The sequence below is a fragment of the Merops nubicus genome, unplaced genomic scaffold (assembly GCF_000691845.1).
Source record: "Merops nubicus isolate BGI_N331 unplaced genomic scaffold, ASM69184v1 scaffold10465, whole genome shotgun sequence".
NCBI classification, from domain to species: Eukaryota; Metazoa; Chordata; class Aves; order Coraciiformes; family Meropidae; genus Merops; species Merops nubicus.
Genome location: NW_008610286.1, coordinates 31,949 through 59,577, shown reverse-complemented (window position 1 = coordinate 59,577; position 27,629 = coordinate 31,949). Strand labels below are relative to the sequence as shown.

At 44.5% G+C, this 27,629-nt stretch overlaps 1 protein-coding gene across 1 annotated transcript in view; it reads right to left on the bottom strand.

The window, feature by feature from the left end:
- LOC103773496 (mitogen-activated protein kinase kinase kinase kinase 4-like) overlaps positions 1 to 27,629 on the bottom strand; it is a 92,200-nt gene that overhangs the window by 36,493 nt on the left and 28,078 nt on the right. The window contains exons 3-14 of the mRNA XM_008940866.1: positions 20,623 to 20,748; positions 19,771 to 19,881; positions 17,962 to 18,052; positions 15,782 to 15,912; positions 12,835 to 12,889; positions 10,785 to 10,863; positions 9,903 to 10,078; positions 8,352 to 8,424; positions 7,740 to 7,935; positions 6,841 to 7,005; positions 5,925 to 6,068; positions 1,818 to 1,970 (exon numbers count right to left, since the gene is read on the bottom strand). Coding sequence (XP_008939114.1) covers positions 1,818 to 1,970; positions 5,925 to 6,068; positions 6,841 to 7,005; positions 7,740 to 7,935; positions 8,352 to 8,424; positions 9,903 to 10,078; positions 10,785 to 10,863; positions 12,835 to 12,889; positions 15,782 to 15,912; positions 17,962 to 18,052; positions 19,771 to 19,881; positions 20,623 to 20,748 — 1,500 coding nt within the window. The remainder of the gene's footprint in view (positions 1 to 1,817; positions 1,971 to 5,924; positions 6,069 to 6,840; positions 7,006 to 7,739; positions 7,936 to 8,351; positions 8,425 to 9,902; positions 10,079 to 10,784; positions 10,864 to 12,834; positions 12,890 to 15,781; positions 15,913 to 17,961; positions 18,053 to 19,770; positions 19,882 to 20,622; positions 20,749 to 27,629) is intronic.

Below are 27,629 nucleotides of genomic sequence, written 5' to 3'. Positions count from 1 at the left end.
ACATCTGTGATGAATTCAGTTTGCATTTGAACTCTGCCATTCATGTTTGTTTTAAATCAACAAGGCACCCACGTATTGAACTTCACGAGTATATTGCTGGGAGTCTTTTCATCTCCAGGTGACTAACTGGCCCATCACTCCTATTGCCTTAACACTTCATACAGCTAATGCCAGCAGCACAGCCAAACATGCTGCTCCTAGCACCAACAGCTGCTGCCAACCAGCAAGAGGAAACACAGCCCTCCAGAGGATTCCTAAATCACCCACTGAAGTTCATCTGGTCCCCATGCTCACACAGCAGGTAAGAGTGCAGACTGGCTTCTCCCTGTCCACACAGTCTCTGTCAGCTGGAGCTCTGACTTGTGAGTGGGTTGCAGGGCAGCTACCAGCAGGGAGGGAAATCACACAGCAACAACTATCTGTCACTTGCTGCTATTACCCTTAAGTAACAGCATCACTGTAAAACTGCATAAAATTTTTATAGTGTAGTTTCCATCAAGGAATGTGAAAGAGGTTGGTAAATACTGTTTCATTCCTCACCACTCTCCTTGGCAGCTGGGAGAGGTACTACTAAACTGGAAAGCACTGAGAGGGTGCAAAGAAATTAAGTGACTTCTAGGTGATGCAGCCAGCCTAGAGTGACTCTCCTTCCTTCCTAGTAGTATTTGGGATTCTGCTGGAGCACAGTGGCCATGCAGAGAATACTCCTTCCCTCTTAAAATGCCACTCTGCTGTGGAGACTGCTAGGTAAACCCCACAGATGGAACTGGAGAGAGAGATCAGAAGCTGTCCATCCATCCATCCATCCATCCATCCATCCATCCATCCATCCACACACCTACCCAGGACTCCAGCACAAATTGAGACTTGCCAAGAATACAACAAGTGCTCTGACTGGATGTCCTCATTGAGGGGATGAATGAATGCACAAATGAACTGTAAAGGCAATCCTGCTGCTGCAAGTTTTCAAAGCAAGTGGGGATTGCCAGCTTAAACAAGCTCTGTTCACAATTAAAGTAGTTTACTCCTTTTCTACTTGCTGTCTTAGTTCTCTTTTGCTCCCTTCACAAGAGACTGGAGAGAAAAAGCATCTGCAGTCCAAGCTACTTATATCATACACTGTAAAAGAGTAGGACATTGAAAGGATGCCAAGTTTTTGGGTACACTATGAGAACCCTGAATCCCCTCTCCCAGAACTGGTAGAAATAGCAGGAGCTGAAATGTTTTTAGAGAAGGGTTCCAATGCAGAACTTTGATATCAGAGTGCTTTCACTGCACAGGTACTGTTTAGGTATCACTCCTACCTCCAATACTGACATTTCTCAAGTCACAGACCTTCTGGGCTCTATCCACAGACAAAATCTGCCTCTGCATTGGTCCTTCTTGTACTTCCATTTAATTCTAGATCACTTCATAAGCACACTAACAATCTTGCCTGTTCATATGGTCTTCAGGGATAAAAATTCTGGCTTTGGACTCGTTTTGTGAAGTGCCACATATACTTATTGCATCATATAAATACTACACCATCCAGAGACTGCCACAGCACAGTCACTCAGGCTTTCTGTGGAACATCTCAGGGTAATATGGAATCAGCAATTGGGTATCAAGTATATAAACATAACTGTAATCTAACCCTGATCTGCAGTGCCTAAATATAACACCATGTGGAGCTCAGCAGCATATGGTGGCACTAAAAACCTCTGAGCTGGTTTGCAGAGGCCTCGGTTATTCGTGCCAGGAGTGAAGGGAATCAGTGCTGCTCCACTGAGGAGCCACCCATCTGTCCCCCCCGGCCTGGGGCAGCAGTACCATACCTGTACCAGCACGGCTCTCTGTGGAGCAGGGGTGCACGGGCTGGAACTGCTCCCAGATCCCACCCTGGCGTGTGGCGTGGCTTCGTGCCCCAGCACTGCTGGCCACTGGAGGGAAGGCTGGATGCTGTCGCCTTTCTTTTTTGGGTCCTCGGCCTGAGAAGGAGAAAAGCAGCAGCATGAGCCTCAGGCTTTGCAGCCTGGATGTTCTCCAGCAGCAGCACAGTGTGCATTGACTCTGACGGACCTTCCCATCAGGGAGAGGTCAACCCTGGCACAATATGAACCATTTCTCCATTTGCAACCCACCCTTTTCCATGGAGTTTCCAAACTGCAGCAAGGAAAAGGGCCTGAGATGCCATATGCTGCAGTCTAGGCCATCCCATTTGCTGCAGGCTGGGCTTTTAGCTGGAAGGAATCCTATGCCTGTATTTAGTACCTTTTGACAACATGCAGCCTGCTTTGCTGTGCATTTAATTACCTCCTTCTACAACTGTGCTGGTTTTAGCTGGGGTAGAGTTAATTCTCCTCACAGCACCCAGCGTGGGGCTGTGTGTGGAGCTGTGCTGGGAGCAGTGCTGGGAGCACAGGGGGGTTTTTGTTACTGCTGCCCAGGGCTCACACAGGGCCAAGGGCTTTCCTGCTCCTCAGCCCACCCCACCCGTGGGCAGGCTGGGGGTGCACAAGCAGCTGGGAGGGGACACAGCTGGGACAGGTGACCCCGGCTGAGCAGAGGGGTGTCCCAGACCGTACGGCGTCACGCTCAGCAGTGTAAAGCTGGGAGGAGGAGGAGGGAGGGGGGACGCTCAGAGTGATGGCGTTTGTCTCCCCAAGTGACCGCTACGTGTGCTGGAGCCCGGCTGTCCTGGGGGTGCCTGAGCACCTGCCTGCCAGGGGAAGTGGGGAATGAATTCCTTGTTTTGCTTTCCTTGTGCACACATGGGTTTTGCTTTACCCATTAAACTCTTCATCTCAACCCACCGGTTTTCTCACTTTTACTCTTCTGATTCTTTCCCCAATGGTACTGGGGGAGTGAGTGAGCAAGCAGCTCTGTGAGGCTCATTTGTTGGCTGGGGTTAAACCATGACAACACTGACACTACTGCATGTTGCTTTCTACTTTAAATCACTTTTAACAACCTACTTTTTGGTATGCTACTTGCACTAGAAGACTGAGGAACATGATCTAGAAGGAATAAAGGTCCTTTCATTTCCTGAGGGGGCATTGCTCATTACAAAAGTCTTTATCCTACAGTTTTGACCCCACTATTCTTTCCAGTTTCATTCAACATGACTAATTCCCATTCTCTAGTGTAAATCTTGAGTGTATCTTCTGATCCAGCAGCCTAGAAATAGCTCTACACAGTAAACTAGGGATTAATGCCAAAAGCACTCAGTTATCTGTATCTAGGTGGGCATTCTTAGCAGTATCTCTCACAGGATCTGGGTATCTGTGCCTATGTCAGGAAGGTCTGTGTATTCTTAACACAGCCTAGGAAAATGCTGAGGAGATGGAAAATTATTCCACTTAGTCTCACAGATCTCTATTTGGGAAAAAGAGAACACCAAACAAACAACAATACCACCACCACCAAAACCAAACTAAAAAACCTTATTAAAACAAGTAGCCACAGCCAAACACCACAAAATTCTAGTCCCAGTGAACTCAATCGTTTTGTTGCTCTTGAGGGCGGATTTTCATTACATGCAACTCCTACTAATGGAAAGCAAATTTTACCATAAGCAAGAGAAAAAACCCATGCAAAAGTTAGCTATGATAATTTACCTCCCACCTCTGTGCCCAAAGGGAGCTTGCATGCAATCTCTTATCATCCAGATGCAAACATGCAGCTGACACTTTGGACCCCCAGACCCACCCTGACCTGCCTGCAACAGGATGAGTGCAATGGCAAAGACAAGGAACTCCCAAGAAAAGGTTCTGTGGCCTCAAGCATTACACTCAAGGCTCTGGAGCCTCAAGGTTTTGTTTGGTTTTAGTGCCTTAATGTTACAATAAGTCTGGAGAGGTTTTGTGTATCAGTAATTGCTCCTGCAAATGCCACTGAGCCCTAAAAAGCATGCAAACAAACTCGCTCTTGAGTAAGACTATCTCCATCTCTGCCTAGATCTCTTCAAAGAGGGAAGCCAGCATTTCTTTGCCTAATAAATTAGGAAAGATCAGTCACAACATGAACAAATCCACTGAGTTACCACTATTAAAAACAGTCAAAACTTTAAAGCATTTTTAAACTGTTGTAAACAATTATGACTGCTGGGATAATTAGAGAGTCTCAAACTTCAACCAAAAAGTGCAATCCTGTACCACTAACCATGATTTTCGTAGAAGGATCTGTGACTTCCAAGAAGTTCTCAGATTAAGCAATATTGTAAAATAATTTGTCCTTATAACTAGAATATATTATGGTAGTCCTAATGACAAGAGCCTCATGCTGTGAACCTAAAAGGCAGGCAGCACTTAATTTGCAACTAGTGATATTTGATTTTGCCACTAAATTAAAAGTGACTCCACACTGAATTGCATGATACATTTCATTCTGCTACAAAGAGGTCATTTACAAAACACATGCCAAAAGCAAAGATGAGTATTTAAGATGACATTTTGCAGTTCTTTTGATGTCTAACTATAATGAGTTAGAAAAGAAAGTTTAATTAACTCAGCTGAGTTGCATTTTTTCCCCAACCCACTGAAAGCCCATCAAAAGCAAAGCATTTCTATTGACTGATGTTGTGTACCTAACAAAAGCAGCTTACTTCTCTGCCCACACCAAATTTACTCCCCAACTGGAGTAAGACCCAGCCCTCCACCATCATACAACTACTGATTTCAAGAGAAGTTCATTCAAATTTTAGCAATGATCTGTTTAATCAGCTGATGCCACAAAGCCTTTGGAGCTAGGACATTTGGGTTTTTGACAGTTGAAATGTACTTTAAACAGAACTATTCTCTGGTTTTCATAAACTGCTACTCTAACATGGAGCTTAAGATCCTTTGTTTTCCTGACTCCATATTGCTCCTTAGCTGTTAGCAGACTCCAGTCATCAAAATTCATCATTTCAACAATCCTAGCAGCTTCATTTCACTGTTTCTCAATATGGAAAATTTCAGCTAAGGGAAGCAGCTGCAGCACATGCACACACACATGCACACACACAGGTGACAGACAGGGCACTTGCTTGAAGACTGCAGCCAGACGTAAAGAAGCAGCACAGCACTCTGCATTCCTCTTACACACAGGTGCATGAGCTCTCCTCATGCCTTTGCTTGGGTATTTTGGGAAGATGTTCTGCCGTGAGTGCAGAGACCATGTCACTACTCTTTTTAAACAGCCATCTGAGGAGGCACCTGTGAGCTGCTGAATTTCTTGACATCAACCCAGACTTTAGTAATACAACAAATAACACTGACAGTAGAATGGGGCTCACCAGTTGAGATTATATCAAAAACAAAAGTAAGTGTGCTAGGAATGATGGGATAACGTATGTGAAACAGACCCAGAACTTTTCACAATATGGTAACAGTAAGCAGAATAAGTTAATGGGCAGAAACACTTTCAGAGTTAACACAAGAGTAAAGTGGATTACAACTCAATCAAGGACTATATGTGGCTACCCCTGATCCATTAAATTGTATCTGCATAAAATCCTGGGAGACAAAGAAGAAAAGGTATCACAGCCAGGTGCTGGGGCACAGAGATCTGTGTTTGGGAGGCACGACACCATTTTGCGTCTGGGTCAATTCTGTGAAACCTAAAATCAGGCAAAGATATCTGTTAAACCTCAGATAATGCTACCTTAACTTGTTCCTCTTTGGAAGACAAGGGAATGACACCTGGCTGACCACAAGGACATTGTTTCCCCATTCATCAGTCAAGCCCCTCTCTGAACTCTAGTAGAAGTGACAGAGACACTTTCCCTTACCCTCTACACTAATGGAAACCAAAGGCTTTACTGTAGCATAGGTGTGTAGCAGGACACAGGTCAAGCTCTAGATTTAGGTTTACAGATCAATCTGTTCTCTGCTTCAGCATCATAAACTGCAAAGCACCATAAACTGCAAAGCATCAAAATGCTTCATTGGCCAAGACAGTACCTCTTTGCTTGTGCTGCTTGATGGAGGATGCACAGCTGAATCTGAACTCTTCTTCTGCTTGTGGTCATGCTGGAGAGACAGTAGCTGTGTCTGATCTTTGGGAAGAGTTCGATGCATCTTCCTGTGCTGCACATCTTCCATCTTCTGAAAGCAAAGAGGGGTGAACCTCAGAGAGAACAATGTCTTGGAGTCCAACCAAGTTGACTGCTGGAAATATTTGCTTTTCAAAGAACAAAGCAAGCACAATTCCAGCAGGGCTGACAGAACAGCCACAACCCTGAGCAATGGGAAGCACAAAGTGACCTCAAATACTCTGTGCTTGGCTTTTGAGACAGCATGTCAGAAAATCAGATCTTTTTTCTTTTTACTTTTCCTAGAACCAGAGAGCTTTTAATCAAACACTCCATACTCCTGTTTCATTACAAACTAGTTTGCTGCTGAAACATCAGAAAAAACATTGTGGCCAAGGTGCCAGACTTGCCAACGAGACTTAAATGAGCATTAAAATGAACCTACTCTCTAGTTTTAATTGTGAAAAAGAAACGGTGCTGGTTACAATCTGAATGAAAACTGAAGACTGGAGATTTAATCTCAGGTGGAACTAGTGCTAGAAGCTCTCAGGATAAAGATATTTTAAATCAGATTGAAGTGACTGAAGACCATTTCAGCAGAAGCAGAGGAATGGCAGGGACAGAAGTGGGAGATGCAGTGTCATTGCTGTAGATAGGGAGGATGACTCGGTAACATGCAACTCCAAAGGAAGCTGAAGCTGAGAACAAGAGGCAGTAAACACAGTAAAAAAGTCCCTCTCTGGTCTGTGATTCAGAGGATGGGAACAACCTCAGGGAACTAAGAAAGACCTCAGCTGCAGGAACAGGGAGCTGCAAAATGCTGTCAGTAAACAGTCTTTTCATACCTGCTTCTTTTCTGATTTCCTCTGTCCATCTGCTACAAACTGTTCATCTTCCACAGCCCTTTTGTCATCTTTACACCTCTCCTCTCTCCTCTGAGCAGCCTTAGCCTCTGGCCACCTCTGCTCACACTCCTGCTGCCTTTGTAGCTCCTGCTCTCGCCTCTGATGCTGGAAGAGAGCCATGGAACAACACTGCTTATTTTATACTTTTGGCCCCACCAATTACTTATGCCATGGTTCATGTTTCCCACCTTTGCACTTTTGGCAGCCGAGGGCAGATTTGCCACCCATTTAAGCAAACATGTGAGATCTCTGTGATTGCTGGCAGCTAACCAAATGAGAAACACCTTCCTGTCCTTCTGAGGAGGAAAGGTTTTTCCAGAGTCCCTTGTTTTGCTATGCTTCATAAATGCCAGCTCCAGAGTGTTTGCACAATGCTTGAATTTTGTCAGAGACTCATGAGAAGAGACAGGGTGATTTAGCAATGCCCCCAGCACCATGGTGTGTCTGACAGCTGAAAAGGCAGCAGCTTTCTTCTAACATCTTAGGCAGAAGTAGGGCCAGGACTCTGGATCAGACACACTCCAAATTGGGCAACACACACGAGATCTCCCATCCCATCTGCTCGGGCTTCTACCACCAAACAAACTCAAGCAAAATTCCCTTCCTCTTCTGTTTCCAAAGCTCAGGGCTGGTTGCCAGCAGGAAAAGGACAAATCCCATTTAAAATAATTGAAAATCATTGTGTTCAAACATGACACAGTTCTCCAAGGGCTAAAGACTACAAATGCAGGTTGTGCTGACAATTTAACACAGCCTTCTTGCCTTTCAAAGCCTACTCTCTACAGGCATATTTTTTATCTGTAACGAGACGTGGAACAAGAATACAAGCCAGTCCCTACATCCTCCAGCCTCCTCCTCTGCTCTTTCTGCTGCTCGATCCGTTTCTGTCGCTCTGTCAGCAGCTGCTTCTTGTACTTCTCCTGGTCCTTCAGCTGCTGCTGCTGGCGATGAGGGTCGGATCGGTTTTTGTTCTCCTGCTGCAGCCTCAGAAACTCACGGCGGAGAGTTGACTCCCCCGGGAGATTAACTATGGAGCTGAAACAAAATGGTGGTTTCTGCATGACTAAACATAACTTAAAGAGAGAATACAAGGTGCATTGAGAATTGCTTGGTGTCCTCTGTTAGCAAATGAAGATGTTCCAATAAATCTCCAGCATGTTGACTATGCAGCTGCACTTTTACTGTGCTGCAAATAGCCTGAAGCTGTTTATTGGTCTTTCATTTGAGAGTTTCCTCCCTATTGCCAGGGAAGTAAGAAGCAGCTTATTACAGACACCTTACACTCAGCAGTTGTATTTGATAACTACAGAACAGTTAAAGCTACCAGAGGGGATCCAGGAGATAACCCAGGGATTCAGAGCAAGTTAAGAAAGCCACTCTGGCTGAGGAGAGCTGCCTTCAATGAGAACAGCTTGGGCAGTCAAATTTTCTATTTCAGTAATAAAATTAACCTTGGTTCTCCTTCATCTTCATTCAGCTCATCATCTTCCTCCTCACTTCCACTGTAATCATAGTCCGTTTCTTCTAAAAAAAGAGAACAATAAACAAACCCCAGTGGAGGATGCTGTTATTCAGGATATGATCTTGAACTTTGTTTCTGAGAGCTCAATCTGAACTACTATTTAAAAGGCACAGGTTACACTGGGAGGCTGAGGGGAGGTAAGATATCCATGTACATAATTCAAAATCTAGTTCAGACGTTTCAGGGCAGCCCCTTTACACACTCCCACCTTTTCCCTTGACTGAATGTCTTAGTTTTGCAAAACTAACCTATTTCCATAATCTGAAATCAATTAGGCTAAACCCACAGAGAAATCCAACCCCCATAATAACACCAGCAGAGAGGATCTTCAGAAAGAAATTCAGATAGGACTTACAAGACTTGTACTGCCCTGCTCTGTTATTGTATCCTTGTTGTATGGCTAAGCTGAGACCCTCAGTAAACCCAGGTTTCCTTTTGCATTAAAGTGAGTAACTAAAAAAAGAACCAGGAGTAATAATTTAATGCTAGCACAGCGGTTTGGAAGAAGCTGACCCACAAGTTCTCTTCAAGACTAAAATGAAGGCAGCTTTTAAGGGATAATTTTAAACTGGCCCTACTCTGCATTGCTGCCTTTATGGCAAGCTGAAGTGGGACTTCAGTTTTCTTTCTGATGTCATTATTTTGAAGGGTATAGTTTGGCAATTTTACACTGTTCTCCCTTTCAGGGGAGCTTTGATTAAAAATAGCACTTTTTGGGTCAAAATATAACTAGCAAGAAGTGATTGTTATCACTGCATTCCTCTTACAAGAAAAGGCTGAGAGACCTGGGGCTCTTTAGCCTGGAGAAGAAAAGACTGAGAAGGGATCTTACCAATGCTTATAAATATATAAAGGGTGGGGGGGGTCAAGAGGATGGGGCAAATCTCTTTTCAGTGGTGCCCAGTGATAGGACAAGGGGCAATGGTCCTGAGCCCAGGAGTTTTCATCTGAACAGGAGTTAAAAATTCTTTGCTGTGATGGTGCCAGAGCCCTGGACCAGCCTGTTGCGAGAGGTTGTGGAGTCTCTGTCTCTGGAGACTTTCAAAACCTGCCTGGATCCTATTGTGGGCAACCTGCTGTAAGCCAGCCTGCTTTGGCAGGGGGTTGGACTAGATGATCTCCAGAGGTCCCTTCCAACCCCCACCATTCTGTGATTTTGTGAAACATTTGTTGAGTACTGCTTAGATACTCAAGAAAGTAGAGACTTACACTTTATTTGAACTCCTTGCTCACGTGAGCATTAGAGTTGCTCTCAGTGAATCGTGGGCAGCCAGACTCCATAGACTTTAGCACTTAAAACACCACTAAGGACCTGGGCTTTTGCAAAGACATCTTCAAAATGGACCCGCTGCTATCAAGGACAACACTTTCTCAGTTTTCCTGATTCTGCTATTCAGTTGCATCTGCCTTGTCCTCTGCTGCCAAAATTGGAAAAGAATCTGCTCTCTGCAGTGCCTTTTATTTTGCTTTGCCACCTTACCCTTTTCTCCTTTTTTCTTCCTGGTCCTGTCCAGGTGGTCTTTGAGCATGATGCGCACCTGCCGCTCGTTCTGCATGTCACGGATGAAGGAATGCTTAAGCAAGGTTTCCGTGGAGGGACGGTGCACATAGTTTTTTACAAGGCAGCTTTCAACAAAGTTTAGGAATTTCTTTGACCTGAAAAACAGAGAAGTGGAAGAAAGCAATAATATTTTTCACCTTGTGCACCAAGCAGCAGCTGAGTGATGGAATGCACTAACTTCGCAAGGTTTCCTTTTCCACTGGAACTGCACAAGACAATTTGATTTCTGCCACTCCAGTGTGCCTCCTGAAACCAGCACGGCCCTGAGGGTCAACGGTGGGGAACTCAACCCCAACCACAACCACCCTTCCAATGAAGTTACCCTGAGTTTACACCTGGATCAACAAATCCACGATCTGGCCAACAAAACTGTTTCCAAAATGCCGTTATTCTTTTGATATGCTGAAGATTTTCTTCATACACTTTGTTTAAAAGACAAACTAATCCTCTGTAGGCCACAGTGACTGCCGTTAGCCCCACACTCTCTGTGCAGCCTTCTGACAAAGCACAGACCCCAAGCAGTCCATCTAAGTCTTGCTTACACTGCAATTTCAGCCACTCATGCCAAGCTTCAGCAACTGCAATGACCGCCACAGTTTAGGCAGGGTTGAAAAAAAAAGGTGTTGCTTCCCAAAGTTAAACTACATCTGCACCTGTGGCTTAAGCCAGCACTAGAAACAGCCTAGGAAAGACCCCACAGATCACCGTAGGATTTGACTAGATCATTGTCTCCAGCAAAGAGATCTCGAAATCCTCCTAAGCCCAGTGCAGCACAAACACAGTTTTTACACATTTCTTTACCATTTTCTGGATTTCAGCTTTGGGGGCGGGTTCCGTGGGATGAGGAAGAGTGCTCTCATGGGGTGCATGTCACACAGGGCTGCAAAGGAAACCACAGGCTATTGAAGGGTGCACATCCCCCCCATAGCCCTCCCACTGCCTGAGCACGCTGACCAGGAGCCTGGCTCTCCTGGCAGAGAGCAGCAGTTCTCCACAAACACTCCCGCTTCCAACAGCACAGAGCCACACCGTTAGTCAACCAAACTCATGCTACAGCCAAGAAATAAAGGCTCTGAATACACAGAAATCTTCCACAGTATGCTGTTACTGCCAGTTAAATGAGGTTTGAAAGAAAAGCTGCATAGAAGGAACAAGTACAATTTTCTTCACCTTTTTTATATATAAGGCTTCAGAAGGGCATAAATAAAGCTCATGTTTCTAATACACCAGTGGGTGCTTTCACATAAACGCAAGTTAAAGGTGGGACTGAAAGACTTACTCAGTGTATTATGTCTGATTTATGGTTCAGGTAAATGATAAGTTTTAACTAAACTCCCAGCTGCATTGCTTAGGACTTAGGAGAAAATGCAGGATGAAGAAAACCCAATGCCAAGCAGAGAGCTCACAAACTGCATCACTGGCACAGAGCATGACCACCAAGCACACATTTCATCTGCTCTGTGTTTCGGGAGTGTGAGCACTGTTATTAGGCACCCTGCAACAGATCCTAGTCATGCATTCAGACACTGGTTTCTCTCCAGCCCAACATATTTTGCTTTAGTTATAACGTTCTGGAAAGTTGAAGCCACAACGAGCCCTTCAGAAAGTAAATACTCCACAGCTCATCTATCCCAGGCATTTTGTATGGAATCATGAGTGTGCTCCATCCATCATGGAGAAATATCAAGGGCCAGAGGTCTTCCCTCACAAAACAGAGCTACTGAATGACAGCTGATAGAAACTATATGAAGGCTGATTTCTCATGATACCTGGGTGTTCAGCAGTGATTCCCTTAACAGAAATCAACTTACAGCATGACAGAAGTAGTAAGAGTGAGAAGACTGTGGTCTGGTAAAGCCTTCACTGCCTTCTGTTAATTTTTCTGCCTGCATCTATCTGTGTTCTGTTTTTGACTTTCTCCTTTGTATGTGCACTAGCACAGTGGGGATGGAGGGCAGAAGAGGTCTGGTTCCTAGCTATGGGTCCCATGCACTGTTGTACTACACTACACAAACACAACAGAATATAATGCATAGTATTTCCTGCCAAAACCAGTGAAAACATCAAAAACAAGTGGCATGAGGAATCAGAATGCAAAGCTATGAAGTCTCTCTTCAAAGAAAACGCCCCACAGATTCATGTCTCAGGACTAAGCTTCAGCTAGGCTGCAGCACAGGGTCTGAAAGTGCTCCTTGACTCCAGCTGCCTCCCGAGTGCTGCAGAAAACTGTTGTCCCAGCTCTGATGGGACAACAGCCAAGTGTGTATTCTAAAAACACAACCTACGTGCTCTCGAGCTCAGGCCAGAGTATAATTTATCTCCTCTCCCACGCAGTGACTGGATATCCCATCCCATCACATCTGCTTCACGGGCACCGGGGCAAAGCAGCCGGTCCCCTCTGGAAACAGAACCACCCGAGGTCTCAGCACTCACCCCCAAACCTGGGAGAATCAGCTGACTCCCTGAGTGAAAATATAACCTTCAAGCCCAGCTTCTCCCATTGCCATTGGGTTTTTTTTAGTGACCTAAACTCAAGGCCTCTCTTGCAATTTTTTCTCCTAACATGTCAATGCTGTACCCACAGGCAGTGATCAACAAAGTGATGCTAGCAAAAGCTCAAAGAAAAACTTTATTTCCCTAGGAAATGAAGGCAAGGAATCAAAATACAGCCTTAAAGAGTTTGAAAGAAAGAGGAAAGCATGAGTCCAAATGAGAAAAAGTCAGAGATTATTTTCAAAGCCAGAGCAGAACCAGAATTTGGTACATCTGTGCATCAGCCAAGCGTCAGCTGTTCTAACACCAGGCACGTTCCCCAGGCACAGTCACCCCACCTTCAGAACACATCACTTACGAGGAGCTCCTTCAGCCATTTCAATAGCAGTGATCCCCAGAGACCATAGGTCACTCTGCAGGAAAAGAAACATTGCACATTGCAACTTGTAGCATTCAAGGATTTTTTTGTTTTCTTTGTTTTCTTTTGAGGTTTTTGTTTTGGTGTTTTTTTTTTTTTTTTTTTTTTTTTTTTTGTTTTGTTTTTTTTTTTAGTGTGTTTTACAGTTCCCCTAGATTTCTTCCAGATTGGGTGGTTTTAGCTGAAATGACATACATTCTGCTCCCTCCCATCCCCTGCTGAGCTTTTGGGAAATGTGCTAATAGCCAGAAGCTTCCCATTTCCCATTTCCCATGCAACTCTGAACAGCTGATTCATCATTTGAGCAGCCAGGCTCAAAATGCAAACCTTCTGCATTCAAAACCAAGAGCCAGAATACAGCAGGCACCATTTAAATATAAGTCTTAAATCTTTTAAACTGTTCTCATGAGGCAGAGAGACGCAGCAGTGCCTCACCCCACTGCTCCTGCCCAAAAAAATGATTGCTCTTAATTCTTATTTCAGAACAGTCATTGCTGAACTTCTACACTGATGGAACAGAAATTCTGGTCAGGCCTTGGGGGCTGACTTTTTCTGTCCACAAAGTCTCTAGTAAGATGGTTTTGGGCACAGGACAGGAGAACATGTTGTGCAGTCAGATTTACACCACAGAGTATATTCAGCTCAGTTCACTTTGAGTGGAGTTTCCTTTACCAGCTCAGCTGGATGCTAAGGGCCAGGTTTTGATCATGGAAGGTAAACTGGAAACACTACTAGTAACTATAAAAACTTCACAGGTTTCCACTTGATTAATCATGTGAATTATTTTACTATTTTTTTGTGTCTAAATGTAGCCAAATGAGAGGCACATGACCAAAATAATATGCAGGGCTTCTATAAAACCACCTTTTTAAAAGGCAATGACAGAAATCAAAGGTTCAAAGTTTAGAAGCAATACACCATTAGATGAGCAGCAGTTCACACCAAGCCTGGCACTCCAACTACATTTGACTTTATCAACAGACCCTTCTCAGTCCAGTTGCTCTGAACTGACGAAAACCAGTTTGCATCACAGTCTGTGGTGGGGTTTGGCAATATAACTGTGGGACTTTAATAGATTCACAGTCATGACCTGTTATTAAATGACTGAAAATCAGAGAAGCCTTCTAGTGTTAGTACCACAGGTTTTAGGAACAATGGGAGAAACAACCAGGCTACACAGAATTTTGGTTTGGAGTTTCAAAGCCAAGAGGCAGACAGGTGAAAGGGAGGGACAGCAGTGTTTGTAAAGGTCAGTGTGTGTCTACAGACATATCTGTGTGTATATATTTTTACTCATTTGTTGTAATTTTTTTGTTGTTGAACAGCAAGAAAGAAGTTACTGCTACGTTGCTCATCATACCAATTGTATCAGCTATAAAGTTCTATATAAGTAAGTACCCATGCCACCTTCCAAGTCATAGCACTGTCTGCATAAGTGCTTCCAAAGCCCTACTCTGATCAGTTTTAAACTATCACCTGCAGAATCTCTTTGGAGGCAGACATAAATGCACGTGGATGAACTGTGATTATTACTGGCAAAGAAATCTCAAGAATTAGGGGTATACGTTCCTAATGCCTGCATCTTCTGAAAAGTGCACGTTCTCATAATAAAACAATAAAAAATAAATCGACTGGGGCAGGGAACAAAGACAAGAGCTTTCAGTAAAAAGGTTTACTTGTTATGAAAAAAAAAAAACCCCAAGAACATTCTTTGGTCATGACTGACACTCACAGAACATGACCTCACTCTGCCAGTGCAGCAAGAAGGTCTCAGCGAAGGAGAATCACAGCCTCTGAATCACTAGAAAATGGAGCAATAACAGGTTCTTCTAATAAATATTTTAGAAGCCACAATGAGAATGAGAGGTACAAAGTGGCAACCCAGAGAGCACCTGAACCAAAAGAGTGACCACAAGGTCACTCAGAAGATGGCTGCTCAGAAAACCACCCCTGGAAAACATCCTGCATTGTAAGTGTAGACAGACAAATGACAACACTGCTGGAAACAGGCCAGAGAACAAAGAATAAGCTTTGTCTCTTTGGAATAGCATCAATGTATTATAAGAGTTAGGAGGAGAACCAAAAAAAGTGCTTGCTCCTAGTTCTTGGGCTCCCCAGTACGAGGAAGTGGGTGGACACACTGAAGTGGGTGCAGAGAATGGCCACAAAGATGTTTAAGGGGTTGGATGGAGCTGGGAGGCTCTGGGCTGAGAGAGATAGAATCATTCAGTGTGGAGAATGGAAGGCCCAAGGGGACCTCACAAACATGGGAAATGACTTCATACAAATTCTTGATGGGAGGGGACTAAAGAAGACCAAGCCAGACTTCTGAGCAGTGCCCAGTGACAGGACAAGAGGGAATGGGCAGCAGCTGAAATACCAGCAATTCTGTCCCTTCTCACCTCAGCCACCCTGCCAATGACCAGAAGTCATTCTGGGACGGGAAACCTCTTGTAGTCACATGCGCATAAATGAGTTAACATTAATTATTGCCAATTAATAAAGAGGACAGAGTAAAAGTGCTGTGTCTCAGAGAAGAGCAGTAGCTTGCCATATTATTATTACACTACTTCAAGTATTCCGTCCAAATTTACCTCTTCCTTTCTTTTCCATCCCAACCTGCAACCTCTATGGGTTTTTTTTAATGTTTTTTTTTCCCCCCACAGAAATTCACGACAGTGTATTTCATGTATTAACAATTCACAAAAATACATTCATAATGAAACTCCACTTCTAAAAAGAGCTATATTACAAATACTTCTATTTGTACAGTTACAGTATTAGTGTGGTTTAAGAGGAGGGAATTTTGAGCTTTTCAGTTGCAGTACTTCAGCATGATTTCATTAACCTGCACACTTTGCTACCTTATGCAGAATAGAACACTTACTCTGTAATCATATGTGGAGTCTGGGTTCTCCTCACACGCAATGACTTCGGGTGCCATCCAATATGGTGTGCCAATAAATGTGTTTCTTCTCCCAATAGTCCTATCCAGCTGGGCACTTACACCAAAATCCACTAAAAGCCAAGCAGAGGTAAAGAAATTAATAAAGAGGTATATTCACATAGCAAATATTTGCTTGGCTACTTTCATACTGCTTAGAATACCAACCCTTTGGATTACACACAACGCATGTCAAATCTGAGTTCCTCCACTACTTCTTGTCAAACAGCTGAAATGTCATGGCCTGGGTTTTTAGTTTTTATTTTTTTTTCCTTTTTGATAGAAAGATTAAATAAACAGCATGCTAAATCTGCCAGGCAGGTTACAGCAGACATGAATTGCTCTGGGAAGATATTACAGAGTAATTTATGCTTCATCTAAATGCTACATTGAGTAAGTATCAAGATCTATAACTAGTATCTGAAAGGAAAAATAGTATCCATCGACAAGACAAATTTGGATATTCCTAATACGGTCATTTGTGAAAGCTGGAAAGAACTATATCACTTCATTTTGAGGTGTTTGGAATAACTCCTTCCCTACTAGCTAGACAGAATACTACTTTAATCTTAGATTCGTTATCATGAGAGAATTGTGTAGTGCTCTTCGCATTGGTAAGAGTGTTACTTCCATCAGGGTTGTACAGCAAAATGGCTTTGTTCAGATGGGAAGAAGGGCCCATGCAACCAATAATTATGTGATTGTATTTTCCTTTGAACAGACCTCTAAGATACACTAATTGGATCCGCTGGGCACAGCACTTGAGTGCTATTCACAGAGAAGACAAAATAACAGGCCAAAGAAAGGACTGAAAGGAGACACCCTACAGTTAACACCAAGGAGCAGATTTTCTCACATCACCTCATTGCAGATCCTCTGCAAACCACAATCATTTATACTACTATAATTTGACGTGCCTGTTTAGCAAACCTTCTCCAGCATCAAGCTGGACCTGATCTTTGGGATCATCATGTGCTCTGTGCTTGTGATGGGAAGTGAACACACACTGAAGTGGAACAGAAGTGGACTGAAGACCTTTTGGGTTTCTCCTGTAAGACATACGAGCTAAATCTATCTGGAAACAACTTCTTTTTTTTTTTTCTTTTTTAAATTGTTGCACTTAGTAATCTGTTTCATCTTTTCTTGTTAATCAGGTGACGAATGGTGGGACTAGTACCTATACAGGACTGTAAACACCCAGAACCCCCCATCTTGCCAGTGTTAAAAGGGAATAGTTGAAAACTGGTACATATCTTTTAGAGACTACAAGCAAAATCCTGCCTTTGTTTAATACAACAGCAAAACTTGCTTTGACATCAGTGAAGCCAGGATTTCACTGTAAGGTTAAACCATAAAGAGATTTTAAAGCATTTATTTTCACTTGCTCTAGCCAAACATCCTGCCCCACATCCACAGGCCGCATTTATTATTTTTATTCTCCAACTCTACAGCAAATTCTTTCAATTAAAGAGAGATAGAGCATAAAAATCATCCCAAATAAGAGAAGCAGTCTCCTTGAGACTGCTCCTTTAAACCACAGCCATGAGTTCTCTGTGGTCTTCCCAAAACATGAAAGACATTCCCTCCTCAGAAGAGATAAGTACTTGAGTTTAGCCTTAGGAAGTCAGAAGTTAACACTGACATTTCACAGCTGGTAAAGGAAATGAGTAAACCTCCAACATTTTTCAGAGATGACTATTAGTAAGAGCTACTCTTGAGTGGTAGCCCTTACATAAGTATTTTCACCCACTGCCAGATTTATGAAAATCTCTTAGACCGCTTCCCTTAGAGAAATGGATTAGCATAATTTATGCCCCCAACTTTTCTCTTTTGGAAGTCTTTGCATGTCAGCATCTGCTGTGAAGGCCTGATGGTGCTCTGACTTACTAGGCAGGTTCTGTGTTTGCCCAGAAGTAGCTGTATTCCTCACAGGCTGTGAGAGAGATCCTTGCAGAACATGTCACATTTTCAGCTCTTTCTACATGACAGACACCTCATAAAGATAGGCATTAATGCTACTTAACATATTTTTGGCTTTTAGGTTACTGACTTTTTTCCCAAGACAAGATGGAAATCTCAAATTTTTACCAACAGGTTCTTAGCACAAATTTAAGAACACTTACCCAGTTTTACTTCTGCATTTTCTGTGAGAAGAACATTCTGACCTTTAATATCTCGATGGATGACATGGTGAGCATGAAGATGTGCCAAGCCCTATAAGAAAACCAGACTTTCCTTATTCTTTCTTCCTATCATTATCATGAGCATGGCGTTGCTGCCTTTTTACACTTTACCCTTTTCAGACTTTACTCACAGGGAAAGCCCTTTAGCAACATGAAGACCTCAGTTTCAGAGAGAAGAGATAATCACTGCCTCAGTCCTGCTTGCAACACTTTTTCTGACATAAGCCAAGATGCTCTTGGCCTTCTTGGCCACCTGGGCACACTGCTGGCTCATGTGCAGGAGGCTGTTGAGCAATGGATCCAGGTCCTTTTCCACCAGGCAGTTTCCAGCCACTCTCCCCCAAGCCTGGAATGTTGCCTGGGGTTGTTGTGACCGAAGTGGAGGACCTGGCACTTGGCCTCATTGAATATTATACCATTGGCCTCAGCCCATTGATCCACCCTCTCCAGATCCTTCTGTAGAGCCTTTCTATCCTCAAACAGATCAACTCTTCTGCCCAACTTCGTGTCTGCAAACTTACTGAGGGTGCCCTCAATCCCCTCATCCAGATTGTTGACAAAGATATTAAACAGAATTGGCCCAACTACTGAGCCCTGGAGAACACCAGGTGTCATCAGCCACCAAGTGGACTTAACACCATTAACTACTCTTAGAGCATGGCCATCCAGCTGACTTTTCTTCCAGAGAAACATATACCCATCTAAGCCAGAAGCAGCCAGTTTCTCCAGGGGAATGCTCTGGGAAATCATATCAAAAACTTTAACTAAAGCCTAGGCAGACAACACCCACAGCCTTTCCCTCACCCACTAAGCAGGTTGAAGAACCCTCCCCACATGCTTCTGCTACAATTATTGCAATCTGCAGTCCAAGGCCAAATCCCTGTAAGCTGGCCAGTGTTCTCTACAGAGCATGCTTCTCAACATCTCTGCTCTAGAAGCAAAGATTTACCCCTATTCAAGCATCACTTGGGCATGTCATTTGAATTCCAGCTCCCAGGACGCACATTTATCTTACCATTATTTAGAAAAGAAGTAAAACTCCATTACAAGGAAGACGGATCAGTAACTCTGTAATGGGTTTTGAATTTAGAATGACAGGCTCGAGCATATTTTTTTTCCAGGCTAGTTCACTAGATTGCACTTGGGAATTGTTTTATCCTCTGTACTTTCCAGGAACAACAACAAAAAAAATAAACCACAAACAAAAGGCCTGAAGCCTGCATAGAATGAAATATAGCCCAAATAATTATCTTGGGGAATATTGCCCCAGCAGGGCCACCTTTAAGGCTTTGGAATGCTGCTAAGTCAACATTTCTTCCAATAGTGAAGAAAAGAGGCCCCTGAGTGTGTGCAGGTAAAGAAATTATGAACAGAAAGATCTTACACAGCATGAACAGCCAAAGCAGTGAGCAGCAAGACCTGCTGATATGGAGAGCAGGCTTACTGAAAACAGAAAATTTATTGACTTTTCTAGATGCCCATGACTTTCAGAAGATGGGTATTTGCCATAGGAAGCAGGAATTTTCTGTTCTTCCTACAGAAAATGGGATTAACTCCAACAACATGGGATGTCAAGCAGCCATCTCACTGTCTCTTTGGGCTTTTCTGTGCTCAAGGATCACAGCCCGTGGACCCCATGGATCAAAACCTTTAAACAATAATGCTCATTGGTGACTGCATTAGCAACCAAAAGCTTGGAAAGGCCTTTTTGTTGCAAATGACTGACAAAGCTCTGTTGGCATGACTCACCCTGAGAACCTCTCTGCAGATGTAGGCAATCCAGTCTTCCTTGAAACAGTTCCCTTTTGTCTTCTTCACCAGGTCGGTGACAGAGCCCGCGCCACAGTACTCCATCACCAGCTGCAGGAGGACAAAGGCAACACACCTTCACCACAGCACTGAGGGGGCCAGCAGAGACACCCCTGCAAAGACCCACCCCACCAACATTCCAGGTGTGGCAAACTACAGGCAACCTTCCTGGATGCCAAGTGACATAAAAATCTCATTTCCTGAATCGCATACACTGCTGAATAAATAAAACACCTTAGTAGTGCTCCTCTCCTATTGCAGTTTATGGGTATCTTTTCTTTTTCTTTTCCCCAGAAATTAAAAAAAAAACAGAGCTGCTGAAAACCATGGAATTTTTTTTTCAAAATTTGACATTTCTCATTTCGTTGTGGAGCTTCAAAAATCTTGCAGCCAAAAAAAAAAATTGGAGGATTCATTTTTCTTTATTGCCAGTTCCTCTGTTCCTTTTTTATTTTCCAACTGAAAAAAAGGAGAGGAAAATGACACGAAAAAGGAGATGAAGGGAAGAGGACAAGCTCTCTTTCACTTTTGTTAAAAAAATAGTAACAGAAATGTTTAATTGGGAGAAAGAAAATGCTCTAACAACAAATCAGAGTAACAGCACATGTCACAAGTTTATGCTCATCCTCAAAGGAAATCATAGGGGAAGGAAGACATCTAGGGAGGAGCAATTTTTCTCTTTTATATGTTATTCTTCAGAACAATGACTTCAGAGTTTCACTGAGACAAAGTCTCAAGCCAAGCACACCGGAGCTGTAAATCTGATGAACAGAAATGACACTAAACACTTACCCAGAGCTGATCATCTTGGCCTGCAGGACTTTTCTTTACAAATGCACCATAATACGTAGCAATGTTCCGGTGATGGGAGTACTTTTTTAGCATATTTATCTCCAGCTTGATTTCCTCCTCTTCATTCTGAGGCAAAAGAGAACAGAAGGCTGTTTAGGTGACCAGAGATCACTGAGCTCCAGGGATGTCCAGAGCTGCAGGGCAACCTCTGTCTTTGGAGGCTTTCAACATCCAGCTGGAACGAGCCTTGATGCCATGGCTGACCCTACTTTGAGCAGGAGGTTGGACCAGAGACCTTCTGAGGTTCCCTCCAACCTCAGTTCTCCTGTGATTGTGAGACTGAAACTGAAGGCCAGGTTCTTAAAAACCATGAATCACCCTGATCCACAGCCCTAAACCAATGAATTTCTAGGGTTTGACCTAAAGAATCAAAAATGTCTTAATTTGGGTATAACCCTGGGTATAGCCCCCAGGGTGTCCTCAGGGGGGTTAGACAGGACCTATTACTCCCCCATTTGCAGTTTCAGTACGCAGTAATTTAGTCTTGGAGAAATGAACCAGATTCAAACTGAAACAAAAATATTCCTAATACTCCATTATTTAAAGATTTGGAAATGCCCTCAGTGCAGGCATTAGCCAACTCATCTTCCCAGTCCCACAGAGGGTCTTACTGGGAAGAAATAAAAGCCAAGAAGGAGATAACTCACCATAAACCAAACTCCAGAGCCTGTGCAGGGTTAGGATCTGCCTCTTCCTTACAGTTGTGAGACTATCCCACCTGGACCATGGAGGTTTTTCCCCTCTCCTAACACTCTGCCACCAGTTAAGGCTCTGGTGTGCTGGGGGCTAGCACCCCCCCAGACATCTCCTTCCAGGCACTAGCTAGCTCTGTTATCCCACTGTCTTTGTTTCAGTCTCTTCAGCTTCAGTACAGCACCATGCACAATGGGACAGCTAATGGAAACACAAGTTTTAATAATTACATTAGAAGGAAATGCCCCTTTCAGAGAGAAGTGCCTGATCTGAAAAGGTCCTCTGAGAGCTTTGAGTTTACTCTCCTGCCACCCAAGAGAATGGGTGCACAATAGCCTGTGAAATACATGTAGATGTTGCAGTAATAGCAAATTAGTGCTGCTACAAAGCATCCTTAAAAATGGTTAAAAGGAGTATGATAAAAGTTGAAAATTAATTCACCTTGCTGCAAAACATCCCAGTCAGCACTTACTAGCTGAAGGGAAAATACAGAGGCAACAAGAACAGCTCAGCCCCACAGGACATTTTTCTGCACTTTTCCACTATTTTCCAGTAGCTTTGCCACCGAAGCATTCCTTCAGCCATCACAACAGACTGCTTACAAAACCAGCTGCACTGTCCTCTCCACCTGCAGCAAAACACTAAAGCCTGACAGGCTGAAGTGAAGTTCCCTCAAGCATATGCATATGATGTGTCTTAGTAAACTCGACCACACAAAGACTATACCCAGCAGAAGGGAACAGTAAGTTTTCCCCAGTAACATCAATCCACAGGAGACACGTTACCAGATCAAAGCCTAATTGTCTTAAGCTTTAGGAAATGGGAAATGTAACAGAACTCCACTTGAAGCAAAATGAGCTATTTCAGCTTTCAGAACAGCCCTTTTGTTGAACACAGGCTCTCAAGCTGCACACATTACACCAGACATTTCATTTATGGTTTGTTTGCAATTAAGAAGAAAGAAGGACGCTTAATCCTTGGCTTGATACATGTTGAATGACTTAATTAATGAGGGTAAGGAGGAGCCCAGAGCAGCACCTGGAGTCTCCAAGAGAAATCAGAGCTGGCTCCCAGACAGTTTCCAGGGAACCCTCCAAGAGCAAGGTCCTACTTCTCTGCACGTGGCCAGGGCACAATCAAAGGGAGCTGGGGGCTCGTGCTGATGCTTTCTGGGAGGGGAAACAAGGCTCTGCTCCCTTTGGCATTCCAGATGAAAGGGTGGAAACAGGCAGGTGAGGAGAGGGAGGCAGAGGATGAGAAGATGGGAACTGCTATCCTGGACCTGACCCAAGGGTCCTGTCACTGATACGAGTTTCTGGTAATGGGAAGAAGGGCAGAAACTGGGACAAACAGAGAAGACTCCTTTCCTCTCCCTGCTGTCCCTTCTGCATCCTGCCCACTCCTTCTGCTAGGGCAACAAAAATGTGGAGGGGCAACATCAATCCTCAGTAAAGGCCTTCCCCAAATTACTTAAGATCTCTTCAGCTCTCAAGGTTTTGGGTTTTTTTAGCTTTGTCCACCTACATGAACTTTGCACAGGTGAAGCACGACTGAAAAGCTTCCCTGCTTCCTTCAGCACCAGCCCGTGACTTCCACAAAGTTTCCCTCGGGGAGCTGGCAGATCCCACCCACTTCCTCAGAGCTGTTGCCTCTTTTCCAGCTCTTCTTCCTTTGCCCAGTTAATTTGCTGGCTGTTGGAACAATGCTGGCACAGCTCTCACCAAGTACTTTCTATTCCTCTGCAATCTTGGCTCCGTGTTTGTAAAACAAAGATAAGCACGTGCCCACCTGTGAACACAGCAGGAACCCCAGGCAGCTCTTCCACACCCACTGGCAAGAGTGAGGAGCAGCTGCACGTGCGTAATGCTCCTTCCCCACTACCAGCAAGATGATCCAAGATGATTCCTGCTTTATCTCACGTCCTTATGTATTTATCCAGAAGGCTGGGAGCTGCTCCCTCCCTGCATCTGCCTCGTCTTCCCTTGCCCACAGAGGCAGCTACCTGTGCTTGCACACTGCTCTACACTGCTCAGGTACAGCATGGGTGCCTTGGTACCCATGTATGTCTACCAGCATGGGTAGACACTACCTAGACTGCACGGTGGGCTTCCCCACTGAGCCCACCACTGCCGAGCAGAGACCCTCTGAGCCAAACTCTCGCATCCTCCAGAGACAGACATGTGACTTTCACATGAAGACACCAAGGCAGAAAGGTAAGTTCTGTGTGATTCTGTCCCATGGGCCATGTCTGAGGCCCAGCCAGGAACTGAGCCTGGACTTGCTGAGTCTCACTGCTACACACATCCTTCAAGCTGGGCGACTGGGGACAAAAGCACCCTCAACTTTTCAGTGCGTGCACATGCTCAGGTTTTCCACTTTCCACTGTGCCTGTTGTCAGTGTTACCATCAGCCACATCTCCCAGGGGTCTAGAAACCTGCCCATAAATTGTGGTGCTTAAGAAAAGGAAACAAGCTTGCAGATGGGCAGGTGCAAAAAGCTGTTTGCGTTCACAAACAGAGGCGTTGCTTGGCACAGATGGCTGCACGCACAAAGATGAGAGGTTCACCATCAAAGGCTATTTTTGAAGATCTGGGCCTATCTGCAATGAGATTAGGAAGCAAAGAACTAGAAAGCACATGCCTTTGACCTCAAATAGAAACAAGATCATCAGTTGATAAGTGCTCCACCAAGAAACTCCTTAGTACTGGGACAGTTCTAACAACATGTTTCTCATTTAAATATTATTTTGCTAACTGGAAAGACTGAGAGCAAGGGCAGACAGAGAATGACCTTCTGCAGAAGAGCTCTTTGATCACCTGCACCGATAGCTGAAGAGAAAAGCAGCAAGAATCCAATCTCTTTGCAAGCACTGGGCTTGTTTGGCACCATCAGGTAGAAGGAAGCAGAGCCTGCATGGAGAGGCACAGTGCACGTGGCCATCAGCTCCCCTTCAACCATGTCAAAGGGCTCTGCCTGCTCCACCACACGGCAGCACTTCCTGACAGATGGCCAGAGGATCCTGCAGTGACCACAGCATCCTGCTGCTGCTCCTGAGAAAGCAGCCCTGCCCACAGCTCCTGACAGCAAAGGTCAGATTTGCTCAGCTCTTGGTGTGCCCCAGATCTTAGAGCTGAACAATCACAGCTGGAGCTGGGCAGGGAATTTCTGATGAAATGATTTGTTGCCAGAAAAAAACCCCATCGATTGGGTGAAATAAAATCCTTTGACAGAAATGTACTGGTTATGATGAAAGGTTAGCTGAACGATTTCTTGGGTTGGATTTTCTAGTGAGGAAAACATGATGCTAAGGGAGAAAACCCCACTGCAGAATTTCCAAGTAGCTCAGCCCCTAGGATACAAAATACTCTTGTTCAGTCCTATTCTCTCCAAAGTCAGACAACACTGACCTATTACTGAGCAGATTAGTGACTAAACCACCACCAACCTCCACTGGCATGGTGCTCTGTGAAACCCACCCACTTGAATAAGAAGCTTGAACCAGGCAGTCCTCTAAGCAGGTACACATACCACAAATCCAATCCAGGCATTCACCTCTTCTCTACCTCTTTTTTTTTTGAGATGGATGAAGGGAAAAAGACTGCATTTGCCTTGATTTTATTTTTTTTTTAATCTTTTTGTTTTCTACCACATGAAATTTTCACACCCTAAGAAACTGTTCCCTGTGCAGCACTATCCAGATTATATGATCACCCAAAGATGAAAATGGCCACAGGGCCTAGGACCCTCCTGTCTCACTCAAGCAGGTTTACTATGACAGCTTCCATTTCTCACAAGCCAAACTCCATCTGAGATGTTGCTCTCAGGTGCAATTTATAGGCAGGACATTGGAGACGAGGATTTCAATATTTTAAAGATTTTATTTAATGCCTCAAGCTAGCTTTTCAAGACCAAGGGATCAGAAAATAATTTAAACCTGAGCAGACTAACAATGCAAGAGAAATATTGAATCCTTGACAGGTTCTGAATTTATGATACTAAAATTCTGGAAGCTGAAATGTTTTCTACATTGCAACTAGGACCCACTACTGCCACGAGAGGCTTCAGTAACCAAATGCTATGAAGCAGAGGAAAACTATTGCTATTTTAGAGAACTGAGCTTCAGAGATGCCCAGGACACATACAGCATCAGCCTCAGCTACACCCATGCTCCTACCTACTGCAACTGCAGAACTCATGGGCTTCAGGCACCCCATCTACTCTGCACTGCAAGAGACCAGCAGCACGGTCCCTGGCCAGACGGATCAGCTCAGGAGGCCAGCAGTAGCCCCACTTCTTGCAGCCATATAAGCCATGTCTTGCTCTGGGAGTTTGCACCAAGATGTCTGAAGGGCTTGGGACTGCAGCTGCCAGCCCCACCCTGCAGCTGCAGGCAGCTCTGAAAGCAGTTGGGGCTTATTGTAACACACTGAGATGTGAGGTGATGTGCCTGAGGAGAGGGCAACCCCGGGGCAGAGCAGAGAGCTGCAGGAGGAACTGGCAGCAACCACCCAAATCACTCCTGCACTGGTCCTCCAGCACCTTGCAGAGGCACTGCCAAGGGCCAGGAGGAAACCAGTGACACAGAGGAGGACTGCATCCAGGCCTGCCAGGCTTTGCCCAGCAGCAGCAACACAGCCAATCCCGTGCTAAGAAACTGGAAATAGGAGCAGAAAGCCTTGCACTCACTCTGTGCCAAGGTCAGAGAGCAGAAACACCCAAGTGCAGCTGAAAACTGGATTTGTTCAGGGTTTAGTGGGAGAAGAGCACCAGGGAAAACCCCTCCAGGTGGCTGCACCAACACGCTCACCACTCAGCTCTCAAACCTCACCAACTGCTTTCGCATTAAGTGACTCAACATGAAACCAGCACCATCTGTTATCACTGCCCCTCAAGCACTGGGACACATTCCCCAGCATGATGCTGGCTCTTCAGCCTGCAAGAAAGCAGCAAATCAGGTCTAAACAGCTGGGGTTTGTTCTCACTATCATGTAAGTCTATCAACGAGAATTCCTGAATCTGGACCACAAGGTTGGCCCCCATGTAAATTTTGATTCCAAGCAAGCAGACATTACCAAATGCTGCAGTTTGGTGTCTACATACAAAGGAGACTGTGTTATGTATAGCAAAGGGAAGGAAATCTTTCCAAAGTTCTTTTCCTGCAGTTTTTGCTTCAATTGTTTCATCAAGGAAGGGACTGTCACTAGTGTTAACATGACAGCCCACAAGTGACATCTTTGGCCAGCCCTCACACACTGTTGACTGACCCAGCAAAGCATCAAAGCAGCCCATAAAGAAGCTCTGGATCCCTTGTGAGTCCCTGCCAGGATCTGCCCTGTCAGCTCCTCTGTCAAAGCATGGAGGTGCTCTGATCTCAGCCATCTGTGACCCCAGTCTCACCCCCTCCTCCTTCCAAAATCCAGCAGCCTCATGTTTGGTGACTCACCTGATGAGATATGTGTCCATACAGCTAGAAGGAAAAATCCCACCAATCTAATCTGACAATCATTTTTTAAAATGCACCCTCCTCTGTGCACAGAGAAGAGCAAAACCGGCAATTCAGCTCCCCGTGCCTAGTTTAGCTTTTGTGCATAGCCACTCCAGCCCTCAGATGTGCTTTGTGAAAGCATTACAGTAGCACCTAAGTCCAAAAAACCAACGTGCAGTTCCAGCCACTTGCTGCTCAGGGCTGGACTCCTCCATCAGCAGCAGAGAGAGCTGTCCTACACCTTCTCTACGTGACATGGCCCATGCAGACACCACCTTGTTCTGTTGTCTTCCAACACAATCAAACCCATACAGAAACGCAGGCAAGGCTTGCTTGTGCTTGCCCAAAACCCCATATGTAGATCTACCACTGGCAGACTTGGCCCTGGTTTTTATTTCAGGCAATAACCCTTCCACAATATTGCAGGAGGACTCTGACTTTACTTTGGGGCTCTGTGCTCCATACCTACCCTGCCAGAGTGACAGAATGGGCTTCAGTGAGACTAGGTGCATACCACTAAGCCACAGACTTCAGTCTGTGTAGAAGCCAGGAGTCTCCCAAACCTTTCTGGGATTCAGGCTCATAAGGTCTCAAGGAGACAAGCTGCATCACTATCGGCTGCACTCTTATCAAGAGAAACAAAAATCAATACTTAGCAACTTTTTCGACACCCTGTTCCAGCAGTGACACCACTTTATAAATGTGAGCAGGGACAGTACCAATTAAACTGTCTCCTTCTCTCATCTGTCAAACAACAATAAAAAAGTG